This window comes from Stenella coeruleoalba (assembly GCF_951394435.1).
Source record: "Stenella coeruleoalba genome assembly, chromosome: 15".
In the NCBI taxonomy this organism is placed as follows: Eukaryota; Metazoa; Chordata; class Mammalia; order Artiodactyla; family Delphinidae; genus Stenella; species Stenella coeruleoalba.
In genome coordinates, this window is record NC_137161.1 from 13886938 (window position 1) to 13902134 (window position 15197).

Consider the following 15197-nt stretch of genomic DNA (forward strand, 5'->3'; position numbering starts at 1 on the left):
GTACTGCACTATAATGTGTTCGATTATTCTTAATCGACTATTTGACAATATTCAATTATGCTATGTAGAAAACAAGAAAAAGATATGGGATGCAATTGGAAAATGGGCAGAAGACCTAAATAGACATTTCTCCAAAGAAGACATACAGATGGCCAATAGGCACATGAAAAGATGCTCCACATCACTAATTATTAGAGAAATGCAAATCAAAACTACAATGAGGTATCACCTCACACTGGTCAGAATGGTCATCAATAAAAAGTCTACAAATAACAAATACTGGAGAGGGTGTGGAGAAAAGGGAGCCCTCCTACACTGTTGGCAGGAATGTAAGTTGGTGCAGCCACTGTGGAAAATAGTATGGAGCTTCCTCAGAAAACTAAAAATAGAATTACCACGTGATCCAGCAATCCCACTCCTGGGCATATACCCTGACAAAACTATAATTCAAAAAGATACACGCACCCTTACGTTCACAGCAGTATTATTCACAATAGCCAAGACATGGAAACAACCTAAGTGTCCATTAACAGATGAATGGATAAAGAAGATGTGGTACATTTATTCAATGGAATACTACTCAGCCATAAAAAAGAACGAAATAATACCATTTGCAGCAACATGGATGCTGCTAGAGATTACTATCATATTAAGTGAACTAAGTCAGAAAGAGAAAGACAAGTACCATATGATATCACTTATATGTGAAATCTAAAATATGGTACAAATGAACCTATCTACAAAACAGAAACAGACTCACAGACATAGAGAACAGACTTTTGGTTGCCAAGGGGGAGTGGGGAAGGGAGAGGGATGGACTGGGAGTTTGGGGTTGGTAGATGCAAACTATTACATTTAGAATGGATAAACAACAAGGTCCTACTGTATAGCACAGGGAACTATATCCAATCTCCTGGGATAAACCAGAATGGAAGAGAATATAAAAAAGAATGTAGGCGCATAGCACAGGGAGATCAGCTCGGTGCTTTGTGACCGCCTGGAGGGGTGGGATAGGTAGGGTGGGAGGGAGGGAGACGCAAGAGGGAAGAGATTTGGGAACATATGTATATGTATAACTGATTCAATTTGTTATAAAGCAGAAACTAACACACCATTGTAAAGCAATTATACTCCAATAAAGATAAAAAAAACAAAAAAAGAATGTAGGGAATTCCCTGGCAACCCAGTGGTTAGGACTCAGAGCGTCCACTGTGGGGGGTCACGGGTTTGATCCCTGGCTGGGGAACTATGATCCCGTATGCCTCATGGCACGCACCACCCCACCAAAAAAAACCAAAAACCACTACCAAAGATAAAAGTATAACTGAGTCACTTTGCTGTACAGCAGAAATTAGCACAACACTCTAAATCAACTATACTTCAATAAAGAAAAAAAAATTCATTTCCCCCCTCCCAAGAAAAAAGAGATAGGATGGGTGAAACATAAGAAGCATTATATAAACTTAGGCAAGTAGCTTGTGAGATACGGGCAAAATTCTAAAGATGTGTTAAGAACAGAGAATAAGAAAGTTAGTAACCTTGTATGACGCATTAAAAATAGAATGAACGGAACATGTGATAAAAAGGATGGAAGAGACATAAGTGTTACTTATATAGAAAGGAGTGAAAGGAGGAGGTCAACCTTAAACAGTAAGAGGAACCTGTTTCTGCCATCTCTACGCCGACAGTTATGTCAACCCCAAATTGGCCACCCGCTGATGACAACCAGTCTGTGGCACTCTGGCCCCAAGCACCCTCTGCCCTAGAGATACAGCTGAAAGTCACGGCTGCCCATCAGGGTACCCAGAGAGCTCCAGTGGAACCAGGCAGATTGCCCGTCTCCCATAGAGCAGGGTGGGCTGACTTTCCAGGTAACCTTCACCTGATGAGCCCCCCGTTCAGCTTGAATTCCAGTCCCACTGACCACACACACCATCATCAGGAAGGCTGATGGGGCTGAGAGAGAGAGACAGGACGTACACAGAACCCAGGACCCAGGCCATGTGGCCCTTCCACCTCCATGTACCCTGTCCTAAATGGGTCAACTCCATCTCTCTCCCCTTGTTTTTCAGTTTAAGTCGATTTAATAAACCATGTTATCTGAGCATCTTAATTTGTTCTATGAGCCTATCCCTATGACCTCTGGGGGAACATGTTCCTGAAGGCTGTCAGTGCTTCAGGGCCATTTCCCAAGGATGCCACCACTGTCAGTAGAAGGATCACTGTCCTTTGGTTTGGATTTTTCCAAGGCTTGTCTACTGTTCTGGAACTTCACGCTGCCGACGGCCACACTGCTGGTGACGTCTGGGCTGGCCGTGTAGCCCAGCTTGTCGGCCATGATCTTGTGAGTCTTCGCATGGGTCTGTCTGACTATTTCATTATGTCCTCTAGTGGGGTCATGCCTGGGCAATTACATGTTCAAAAATACAGTTTACAAATTACTTTCTTTATTTTACAGTAAGGGCATTCTGCTTGACTTAAAAAGATACATGTAAGTAGGTTAAATTATGTACAAATTAAATTTCAAGAGAGTGAAGGGGCCTTCTAGGCCATTTGTTATAAAAAGGGGGCACTGGGTCTGATGGGGTTAGAAACCTGGATGTAAACAGCCCTGGTGTCCAGGCTGCTCTCCACTCAAAGACCTCAACTACCTTCCGAGGGAAACTGGGCTTGAAAATGAAGCTCCTTCCCTGGGCTCCAGAGAGAGACAGACCAGGAGCTTCCTCTCCCTAACGGTCCAGATACCTCCCGTCCACACCCCACAATCAATCCATCAGCAATTCCACACTCAAAATATACCCAGAATCTGACCACTTCTCCCCATCTCCACCTCGACCTGCAAGTCAAGCCTCCATCATCTCTCACCTGAACTACTGCAGTCACTTCCACACTGGTCTCCTGCTTCATTCTTGCCCTTGCAGTCTATTCTCTACGTGGTGGCCGGAGAGAGCTTGTTAAAACTAAGATGTATCTTGTCACTCCCCTGCTCAAAACCCTCCACTGCTCCCCATGTCTGATAGTGAAACCGAGCAGGACCCCGTGGGGCTCCTGGGCACAAAAGCCTTTCTGTGTCCCCCATTCCTTGTTTGTAGGGGACAGACTCCAGCCTCTGTAACCTTTCCTGAGTCCCAAAGGGCAGATTCAAACAGTTGCTAATCAGGGAAGGGAGGGGATGCAGAGACAAGGGAGGAGCAGCCCAGAAACAGTAGTGCAGCCTCAGGGCAGGTTCCTGGTCCCACCTCAAGGGACACACATAACAGTATCTTTTGAGCTCTTTATAGAACTAAAACCCCAATAAATGGAAGAAGTCAGTGCTCTTCATTCCAGAGAAGACCACCCGAGGCCAGATTAAAAGGAACCAGAGAAACTCACGAGACCAGATTAAAGGAGTGCAGGCCCTGCACACACCCTAATCTTATCAGCAACCCCACCCTTAAACCATTGCTATAAAACTCCTCACCAAATCCTCCGGGGTTGGGACACACAGTTCCTGAGGGCAGGAGCCCGCTGTGTTCCCCTTTGCTTGGCAAAGCAAAAAAGCTATTCTTTTCTACTTCACCCGAACTTTGTCTCAGAGGTTCCATTCGGTGCCGGTGCACAGAGACTGAGTTTTCAGCATCGGTACTCAGAGCAGAAGCCAAAGTTCTCTCAGTGGTCCCACAGGGCCTTCCTGAGCAGCCCTCCCGTCCCCTCCCCTCCCCTCCCCCCTACTAGTTACCCTCACCCCACTCCAGCAGTAACCAGGTTACGAGTTAGTTTTTAATCACCCCTTAGAATCGCACTGCCCAATATGGCAGCCACCAGCCACATTTATGATTATATTATAATTAATTAAAAATCAAACAAAACTGAAACTTCAGCTCCTCAGTTGCATCAGCCACATTTCAATGCTCAACAGCCACATGTGGCTAGCAGCTACCACACTAGACAACACAGATAAGAACGTTTCCATCATCACAGAAAGGTCTGTAGGCCAGCGCTGCCTTAGTGCACTGTTGTTTATAAAAAGCCTTCCTGATCCCCAAACTGACTCTCAATCTCTCCAGCTGTTTTCATCGGTCACCTCCAGCGGTTTTTGGAGATGTGGGTGACCAAATCAAACTTGTTCTGTGACCAGAGGAAAAGACCATCCATTTAACCTCGATATGTCCTAAATCCAGCAGACTTCAGCTCAAGTGGGAGGCAGCAAACCCACCAACACACGTGAAGGTGGCGAGAAGGTAACCAGCAGGGCGGAGGCACTGCACGGCACAGGAGCGCTAACAGGTATCAGAAAACCTCACCCACGTCATCGTGCGCAGAAGAGTTGCTGATTCACACCAGGAAACCTGAACTCAGTCCAGGAACCTGAGGGATGCCAAGCCTGGCTCCTGTCTTGACCAACACAGTGAGACCAGGCAGCCTTAGCCTGCTCAAAACTAGCTGAGCCAGGACAGCCTGAAGGTCGCTGCTGCCCAGAAGAAACAGGGAAATACCTGACTTCACAGGAGGCCACTGGGTTCCAACTCAGCTATAACCACACCCACCATTCAAATCTTCTGGGGCGTGCCTCACTGGTGAAATAAATCAGAGGTGGGGACCAAAAATAGTGATCTTTCCAGCTCCCCAAGTCATCACTTGGCTTGGAATTTTCTCCTTCCATTCCTGGTCTCACAATCTGTGGTTCAACTAAGAAAATATGGAACCAGATTACAAGATAGAGGCATAGAGAGCAGCCTGATACATGTCTGTCTGCTTCATAAGGTATTTTAAAGAGAGTGTTTAAATCCATTGTCAAGATTGAAAAAGAATGAGATTTTTACATTAAAATATAGTTTTGAGGATTATCTTGAAAAATGGAAAGATCTGGCCTCTCTGGGGTCCCATTCTAGTGTAGTAGCAATGAGCTAAAGCTGAAATAACACCCCCCCAACCCCCCACCAAGTCTGATGGGTGTGTACCCTCCAACTGCCACAGCCCTTACCACTCCCTGTAACAGTACGCCTAGCTCACTTCGCTTTTATTTACAAGAATCACATCGGGGAGGAGTTTAATTCACAGAACTGTAGAATCGCTTGAAAAAGAGTAACAATTTGTTTCTGATTTGAGACAGTAGACATTTCATTCCAGGGTGCCATTTGGTTTGTTTTGTTTGTGTGTTTTTGTTGCTCTGACGTTTCTTCTGGTGTTCCCTGCCACACCAAAACAAAGACAAAAACAAAACAAACACCCACAGTCAAACCTGTCAGTCTTTTCATTGATGACGTCTGGATTTCTGAGTCATGGTTACAAAAGCCTTTTGCACTTCAAGGTTATAAAAATTTTGTTCATTCTTGTTCTAGTACTTTTATAGTTTTACTTTTGATGTTTAAACTGTTGATCCATTTGGACTTTTTTCTGGTATATAGTAATAGGAATGGATCTTTTTTCCCCCCTGAAGGCTAGCCAGTTGTTCCAGTACCATTCACTGAATACTCTGTCTTTTACCACTGACTTAAGGTGCCATCTGCCCCACGTGCTGAACTTCCTGACATGTTTTGCCTCATTCTGGACTGTACGTTCTCCTCTACTAGTCAATCAGTCTATTCAAATACCTGAACCACACTATTTTGATTATTGAAGCTCTATGTTTCAATACAGGTATGCTTAGTACCTTACCACTCTTCTTTGGTACAGTTTTTCAAGTCTAATCTCCTAGTTCACAGAAAAGGAAACACAAAGTGGTCAAAGATCTGAAAAGATGCTCAACCTTGTACGACACACCTAGAAATTAGTAGCACGCCGAGATACTGTTTTTCTTGTGTATCAGACTGGCAAAAGCTCCAATGTTAGATTACACTGGGTTGGCAAAACATGTGCTCTCAGACACTGCTGGTGGGAGTTTAAATTGCTAGGATACCTATGGAGGGTAACTTGGAGATATCTACCAAATTTAAATAGGGACTGTCTCCTTGACCCTGAATTCCACTTTTGGGAACCTGCCCATCAGATATACTTGCAGAAAACCAAAATGATATACATATACGGATATTCACAGCCATATTGGTGGTAATTGCAACAGACTGGAAACACCCAATAAGGAACTGGTTAAATCATTTACAGCACACCATTCAACAGAGTAATAGGCATCCGTGGAAAGAATGAGGAATCACCTTCTATAAACTGACTTAGAAAGTTCCCCAAGGTATATAGCTAACTGAAGAAAGCGAAGCGCAGACAGTGTGCATAGTATGTTACCTATGAAAACAAAAATATATACAAGTGTTTTTGCTATAATCTGAGAGGCCATACATTGTGCAAAATTGTGCACTAAAATAATGGGGCCTATGGGAAAAAACAGGGTTGAGGCAGATTGCTCAAAAGCAATGCAACTTAGTAACCACAGCATTAACAAAAGCAATAATAATCCCAATAAAAATAATAGCACAGTGAAAAAATAAATAAGTACTATACAGAGAAGTGTCACATTAAATACAGGACTCCCCCTTAAAAAGGAGGTGAACGTATCTTGATGGAAGGGGGTGTACAGATGACAGAGGTGTTGAACTATGGAAACAAGGCAAAATGCACAAAGATTGGGGGAAGCTGCGACATAAGTTCTTCAAAAACAGAGCACATGGCCAAATTGAGGTCAGAGGAAAAATACGGGTCACCAGAGACTGAACTGTATTCCTACAAGGCTTGTTGCCTTTACCTGTGCTATGTATTTTGCATTCAGCTGCTGTTACCATATGTGCTGGGAAAAAATGCCAATGAATCAATGCAGCAGTACCTCCAGTTCTGGCCAAGACTGAGTCCCAGGGACTGGATTTACCCTCCAACAGGAAATAGTTTAAAAACTAGATTGCCAAGACATTGGGCATCAGATATGAAAGACAATGATCCTTGAGAGAGAGGAAACAAGTGGTGACTGTAAGACCATCCCAGTGTGGAGAGCTTCCAAGGAGGAGGACCCAGGTGGTACCCACTGATCTCTCTGAATTGAGGAGATGGAGCTGCAAGTCCAGAGAGGCCAAGGTGGTCAGAATTCGCAGAGCAGGGTACCAGAAAAGAGAGGGCTGCACAGAGAGAGCGTGCTGAAGATTTGCAGAGAGTTCCCTGTGACAGTTCACTTGAGAACTGACTAGCACATGCCTGTGAAGAAATTAGTCAAGGCCAGGAGAGAAGCACTTGGTAAGATTAGAAGGAACAATCCTCACAGCTCATAACAGAATTGGGAATAGCTCCTCTTCCCACCAGCCCGACTGGAGAACCTCATAATTCATGGGGCATTGGGAGGAATACTCAGAAAAGTGTGCCTCAGTGCTGGGAAAATCTGCTAGGCAGAGACAGCTCTAGACCAGATGCTGCTCTGCTTCCCCTGAACGAAGCTTAAAGCAAGACTTGAAAGACCCAATCTACTTCTATGTAACAACTGCATCTCGGAGCAAAGCTCGAGAATATTCACAGGAATACAAAGCTATCCAGCACCCAGCAAGGCAAAATCCACAGGTCTGACATCCAATCAAAACTTATCAAACATGCAAAGAAGCAGGAAAATATAACTTATAATGAGGAGAAAAATCAATGGAAACCTCAAAATGACACAGATGACAGAATTAGTACCCAAGCACATTAAAACAGTACTGTATTCTGTCTGTTCAAGGAGCCAGAGGAGACATTGGACATAAGTAGAGACATGGAAGGTAAAAAAAAAAAAAAAAAAAAAAAAAAAAAGACCCAAATCAAACTTCTAGAGATGAAAACTATGTATAAGATGAAAAAAGAAATGACTGGAGAGTAATTAACAAGCAGATCAGATACTGCAGAAGAAAAGATTAGTGAACTTGAAGACATGGGTTGGGGGGAAATATTTGAATAATGGCCAAAAATTTTCTAAATTTGATAAAAACTATAAACTCACAGATCTAAGAAGCTCAATGAACACAAAGCACTAGAAGCACGAAGACTCTACACGAAGACCCATGAAAATTAAATTGCTTAAAACCAGTGATAAGGAGAAAATCTTAAAACAAATGAACCAAGATACCTTTGGAGTCATACTGACATCATTTCCTTGTTTATGAATCACATATGAGTTAGTTCTTGTCACAGAACAATGAAATATAATAGACTGTGTTCATGACTGCTTATATCTGCAGAAGGAAATTCTGGATGGGTTCGCGAGAACCTAGTACAGTGGGTTAAGTATTGGGGATTTAGAAGCTGAATGGCTGTTGGATGAGGGTGGCATAGAGATTTCTGTAGATGTTTAAAGTAGATAAATGCATAACCTGCTCAAAAATTAATATAAAGCAGTAATTTTAAGTGTATGTTTTTTTTCTTATTACAAAAGGAAATACATTGGCAGGAAGGGAATTAGGGAATGATGGCTAATGGGCATGGAGTTGCTTTTGGGGGTGATGAAAATGTTGTAGGATTAAGATAGTGGTGATGGTTGCACAACTTTGTGAATACAGTGAAATCACTGAATTTTACACTTTAAAAGGATGAATTTTATGGTATGTGAATTAATCTCATCAAAAAATAAATTAACTAAAATACAGGAAAAAAAGGAATACATGCATGTTCATCATTAAAAAAATTACAGAATCAAAGAATTTTCACACAGGAACGGGCCTAATGGTCATTACATCCAGGGCTTCCCAGTGAGCAGAGAACATTAGTGTGGGCAGAGGGTCCCTGTTCAAGTCTACCTGGGAAAACTGACTACTGAATTCTCTTGGAGAGTCACAAGGTGCATCAGTCTGCAAAGGCTCTGAAAAGTCCTGGAGCAAAGACATCTAACTTCATGCTACACACTATTTACCAAATGTGTTTGATGTATTTGACAATGACCTTCCCCAACCTCTTTATTTTTCAGTGAGTATTTGTGAGCGCTAGAGCTGTGAAACACAGATCGTGAAAGTTCAGTGACTTGTCCAAAGTCGCACAGCTTGCTGGTACCAGAAATGGTGCTAGATTTCACAAGTCCCGCACAAACTGACCTCAGAGGTCTTGGGCTGAGACCATTAGCTTAGACCCTTCCACTGGACTTTTGGTTTTCCTACACATCCTCGAATCACACGTTTCCATGTTGCTCCTGAATGGCTCACGTTGGGTTCCGAAGTCAGTATTAACAACCCCTGCCTTTGGTAAATACAAAAGTAAATTTCCATAGAAAAAGGCGCTTCCACTGTTTTTAAGGCCCCCCTTTAGTGCAGATTTCACCAGAAGGGGAGCTGATGCTGATGTGGGTGGCTCAACAGCCTCAAATTGGTATTCCTCTTTTCCCTTACCAAAATTATTTCCTGAAACTAAGAGTTCAGGAAAGAGAAGTGAAGTTGGGAAAAACATAAGACCCTCAAATCTGAAACTAGGATAAAAATAATATTTTACATTTGTAGAGCACTTAGTTTGTGCCAGTGCTGTTCGAAATACTTCACACACATTAACTCATTTAATTATCACGGCACCCCACGCGTAGGTACTACTCGTATTCCCATTTTACAGGGGAAGAGACTGAGGTACTAGGAAGTAACTCAGCTCAAAGTCACAAGCTGGTACATGGATTGCACAACTGGGAAGTGAACTCAGCCTGACTTCAGAGTTACTGCTTTTAACTCTCATGTTACAGAAGCAATGCAAGACATAATAAAAAGTACACCCAGCCTTGATGGACCTCATTGGATGTGCCCATGGCCGTTCCATCTAGTCCTCCAACAGCCCCATGGGGTCATCTCTCTTGCTATGATGCTAGTTTCACAGGTGAGGAGAGAGAGGCCCAGAGAAGCCAAGCGCCTCACCCAGGTCATGCCTTGGGACACAGCCTAACTGCAACCGGGTCCAGGGCTCTTAACCCCTCTGGGGCACCAGCGAGTTCTTACACCACACTTTCAAGATGTTTTCTTCTCTTTTTAATCTTTGTGGTCACTTCCGTGAACAGCAGTGTTTTAGCAGGAGAAGCCAAAGGAACAACAACAAAAATCAAACCCATAAGAAATACATTTCAGCTACAAAAACTCCAGGTGAACTTAAAAAAAGAAAATAAACAACCATGAAAAAGCTAAAGGAGCGCCATGAACTTCTCTCTCCTACGTTTCCTGCACGTAGGTGGGGGGCAATGCTATCTAAGCAGATACAGATCTCCAACCAGGCCTTGTGGCAGGGGGAGCGGGCAAGATGGCTCTGCTGAGATGTTTGGAAGTTTCTGAGATCAGGTAGAGGACCTAGGGAGAGCTATCCCAGCTTACTTAATGCTTGATCTGGGACCCTACACAAGCCACTCTGCTGCGGTGCCTCAGTTTACGCATCTGTAAACGATGGAGTGGTCTCTCTCTACTCAGGTTCTTTTTGCTTCTATAAAATGATGATTTTAATTCTTAGAAAGGAAAAGGACTCAGCTCGGCTTCTGAACATGGACCAGTTTTACGCCAAGTCGATACTTTCAGGCCTAAAATTCAGTCTCAATCTCCTTCTTCATTCCCTTCTTTGTCCAAAAAACTAAGCTCAACCAATGTCTTCCATTCTGAAATGCACAGAGAGTAGTTGGAGAGTTTATTTCTCCTCTGGAACAACTTGAAAAAAAAAGTTAATAGGAAGCACATGGGCATGGTGTGTGAGCCTTCTATATGTTTGTGTTTGAAAAAGAAATACTTAAGGAGGAATATGTCAGGCTTGCAAAACGCCTGGGCTGTCTCAAGAGCAGTTTATGGCCATTAGCATTAGACTGAAGGCAGTTAATTGGGACAAAGTCCAGCTGGCATTTGGGCCATGAAGACGATAAGAAAATAACCTGGACTATTCCCGTGGTAGGGTGGGAACAGAGCAGCAGATGTTTTTCCATTTGTGAGGGGCTGATGGGGATGGCGGCGGGTCGTGGGGTCTAGGCCAGGGCTCATCCACGGAGGATCATCTTCTAGATGGATCTATGAGAGTGTGGAGGGCAGGGTGGTGTTGGGGTTACGTGCCTGGGCTCTGGAGTGGAACCACCTGGCTTCGAATCCCATTGCCACAGCCATGTGACCTTGGGCAAGCTACTTTACCACATTGTGCCTCAGTTTTTCCACCTGTAAGATGGGGATAATTACAGAACCTACGTCACAGGGCTCCTGGGAAGATCAAGGGGAATGGTGTATACGCAGAGCTAGGGCGGTATCTGGAGTCCTGAAGGAGTACGGGAAATAGCGCTTGGAGGAAACAGCATAGCCTCTGGGATTCTACTCTGAATCCCAGCTCTCAACACTTATTGGCCCTGGGATCCTTGGTTAAGTCACCTCCCCTCTCTGAGCCTCACGTTCATCGTGTGTAAAGCAGAGCCCACCTCCTATGGCTGCTGCAAGGACCAGAGGAGAAATAACATATTCTCTATGACCCAGTCCAGGGAGGCCTCCTGCTTCACTTTCCAGTCTCATCTCCCCTACTCTCTACACCCAGGTTCATGAGACTCCTTTGGACTCTTTCAACACTGCGAGCCTTTTCCTGCCTCCAGGCATTTGCCCTTGCTGGGCCCTCTGCCTGGGCCGTCCAGCCTCCAGCTACTCACAGGCTGGCTTCTTTCCCTCACTCAGGTCTCCCTAACCACCTGGGTAGCATCCATCACCACTCCTTTCATCATGGCCCATCACACCACCCTGTTTTGGTCCTTCACGCGATTTAGCACAATCTGTAAGGATCGATTTACTTAATTGATCATTGTCTGTCTCCTTAGAAGCCCTGAGGCAGTCAGTTCCATTTCTATAAAAAGAGCTGAAAAAAACTGGTTGAGATTGACCCAAATGCAAGTTCAAGTTCACTGTCTTCACAAGCCTTTATGATCAGGATTGTGTCGTAATTCACTCTCCATTTGAGGAGGGGTCACAGCAGCTTATTCCCTTCATTGGGACTCAGAAAAACCGCCCGGGGAGACAGAGATGACAGCCAAAGCAGAGGAGGCAGGAGGTACCATGGCGAAGAGCAGGCTTTGAGCGAGGATTGGCTTTGGGAGTTCACCAGACCCCCAAGAGACTTGATGCAACCTGTTTCCCACTGCACTTGCAATAAAATCTAAGCTCCTTGCCCTGACGCTGGGCAGGTCAGGCATTCCCTCCCTCTATGACGCAGTTTCTCCTCCTATAAAATGGGAATTATGCCAGAACCAACACTGTGGAGTGTCATGAAGGTTGTATGAGATGATTAGCCACCTCTTGTGGCACGTGGTGAGTGCTTGGTCAATGTTAGCTGATGGTGTCATCAACAAACTCCGTTGCAGATCTTTACATGGAAGCTATTCCAAGGTCTGGGCGTTAATGCTCATCACCCCCTTTCTTTTACGTACCCCTAAGATCACTTGCTGTCTCTTCACAATGCTTTTTCCTGAAAGGCTGCCCTTGACATCCATTTAAATTGTTTCCTTAATTAAAAAGACGAAGCCGCAATACCTGCATTTTTTTTTTTTTTAAAGAAAAGTAGCATCATGTATTAGCCCACTTCCTTGTCATTGCTCTTTCGGTTTTGCATTTTGCATATTACTTTTTAGACTGTTGGTGGTCATTTTTACCAGCTTTCATGAAGAAAAAAAATACCAGGGTGAGGATCCCCCAAATTACTGCCACCAGCCCTCTGCTCCATGCATCAGCTCCAACATGCTCCCCATGGGGCACCAGAGAAGAGAAGGGGCCTTTGGATGGTAACAGAGTGCAGGTGGGCACAGGAGAACCCAGCAGGCTGGTTTCTTAGGGTATGCGGGGTGGGAGTTCCACACTGGAGTTTCTTCCCTTTCTAAGGCTACCCAGTGGGGATGCAGAGCCCAGAACTTCCTGCCTGGAATAATAGCTCCTTTACCTACTGTCCAGTATTCCCAACACCAGGCATTTCTCTGAGCCTACAATGGACTTGCCTGTCCCATCACAGTTAAAATCAAAGCCAACACCTTCCCTCAGTCCTCAAGGCCCTGCACGATTTGGTCCTGCTCTCTCCCCAAGGCTCTCTCCTCTCACATGCCCCTGACCCTGCTTCCGCCCCACTGGCTCCTATTCTGCGCCTCGAACACATTAAGACACTTCCTTCCATACAGCTTTTGCAAGGGTTGTTCCCTCTGCCTGGAATGCTCTTCCCATAGGTCTGCACATGGCTGGTTCTGCCTCATACTTTGGGTCTCTGTCCAATGTCACGTCTTCAAAGAGCCTTCCCCGATGACTCTATCTAAAGTTACCTCTCCCACCTCTCCTGACCCCTCAACTATTCGTCACTCTCTATCTGAACACCACTTTTATTTGCTTCATCGCATTCAACACCTCTTATTTGCTGCCTTGTTGATTGTCAGTCTCTCCCTCCTGCCCTGTAATTGCCATGAGGGCAGAAGTCGTATCTCCTCTGTCCACCACTGCAACTCTAGTACTTGAGATAGATCCTGGCACACAGTAGGTTCTCAGTAAAACTGCTAAATAAACGAATGAACGACTGGACACCCAGCTCAGGCAGCGCCTTAGAGACGGCAGGGAGGGGCCGCAGCGCCACACTCACCGTGCATCTGGTAGGTGTACGGGCTCTGTCCAGTGGGGGCGGTGCTGAAGCTGGAGCCATAGCTGAGGAATCCACTCTGGCCAGGGGAATGGTTCAAGCTGTCTTCTGTCTTGATGCCTTGGAAGGAGGAGAGAGAATCACCAGGCACACATAATTAGGATGCTTCCTTGTCACCCGCAGAAGAGCTACTGCGTCAAGACAGCACGTGGTTTTATCAGCTTCCAGACTGGTTGCAAACTGGTGGTTTGTGAGCTGAACTTAGCCTACACACGTGTCTTGCTTGGCCTGTGTATTTTAAAGGAAAATCTGAAATTGGTTGTTTTTGTTTAAAAATCAGGAGATTTCTCCAAAAAATCTGGACTTATGGCTTCTCTTGAGCAACAGGATGACCTAGAAACCTCATCCCTGTGTTCCCGTGTGATGACAGGCTGCCCCCGTAGCTCCCGATTTGTGTGTTTCCCAGGTCACCATGGAGCCCATATTGTCTCTGAGACATAGAGGCTAGTTTTAAGGTACTATTTTTTCATTGCAGTTTTTTTGGTGTTTTTTCGTCCTAGGACACGTTCAAAACTGCGAAAGGGAAAGGCAGGCTAAGAGCATCTCATGTTTTGCACACGCAGTCAGCTTCAGGCTTCCTGCCTGGCCCTGAGGGTAGTGAGCTTACAACCCCTTACTCCAAGGACTAGCTCCATGTATGGCTTAAAAGCACATCAGGATTTGGGGTGAAGGTATTACATGAACCATCTCTCCTCTGTAAAGATGATGCCCCTTCACCCTAAGACACACTCCCCACTCTTCTCATGGGTGAACCTGCTTATCCAAAGGCCACACTTACAAATCTGCCTTCTGTTTCAGCCAAACTCTGACATGCTTCCCCAAGGCACAGGCACCAATTCCATGAGCCACTGGTTGGAGAAGGAATTGTATTGAGGGAGGAGGCTGACCCACCAGTAGCCCATACATTGTATTTTTATTGAAAATATAATCAACTTTGCTTACCTTTGTCTTATGGGTGTACGATAGTATTTCAATACTATTTAAATTTGAAGTTTTTAAAAAGAACTCTGCTAGTTCTGGGGATGGTTTTGTAGCTATGGTTTCCCTCCTTCTCACCCATTCACTCCCATAAATAAAGAGAATGCTTAGCGAGGTAAAAATGATGGATTTTGAGTCAAGTGGTCTGTGCTGGCGTCCGGGATGGTTTGCTTCATTACTTGGTGACCTGGACAGTTTCTCCTTCAACCCCAGCCTGGAAGTCCCCTCCCTTATGAAATAAGATGCTGACCCCCACTGGCAGGATTGTTGGGAGATGAAAAGAAGGGGAAAGAATGAACATATAAAGCTGTGGGTGAGGTACTTAGAAACACACACCTCTTTCATCTTCACAACAATCCCATGAAATAGGCGATATTACTTTCCCTATTTTAAAGATGTGGAGACTGAGGTTCAGAAAGCCAGGTCACTCGATCAGCGTCTTGTAATCAGCAGGTAACTCTGAAGTCTAGGTTTTCTTTCCCTTCTCTTGATACCTCTCAATAATGGGTGTGAAAGGATTTTCTGCACTAGACGGTGCTCAGTTTCAGTGATGACAGTGACGACAGCAACAAGCTATATTTATACGGCACCTTCTTTTGCTTCATCTGCCAGGGATGGTTAACGGTGTTTTCAGTACAGTCTGTCTCCTGGTGCAACTAGAGTCAAATCTAAACTCCTTGGGTGACGTGTTCCTACGTGGG

The 15197-nt window shown here is 44.8% G+C and overlaps 1 protein-coding gene across 6 annotated transcripts in view; it reads right to left on the bottom strand.

The window, feature by feature from the left end:
- EYA2 (EYA transcriptional coactivator and phosphatase 2) overlaps positions 1 to 15197 on the bottom strand; it is a 270332-nt gene that overhangs the window by 131591 nt on the left and 123544 nt on the right. For all 6 annotated transcript variants that reach the window (XM_079944472.1, XM_079944470.1, XM_079944468.1 and 3 more), the window contains exon 5: positions 13462 to 13578. In XM_079944472.1, the coding sequence (XP_079800598.1) occupies positions 13462 to 13578 (117 nt within the window). The remainder of the gene's footprint in view (positions 1 to 13461; positions 13579 to 15197) is intronic.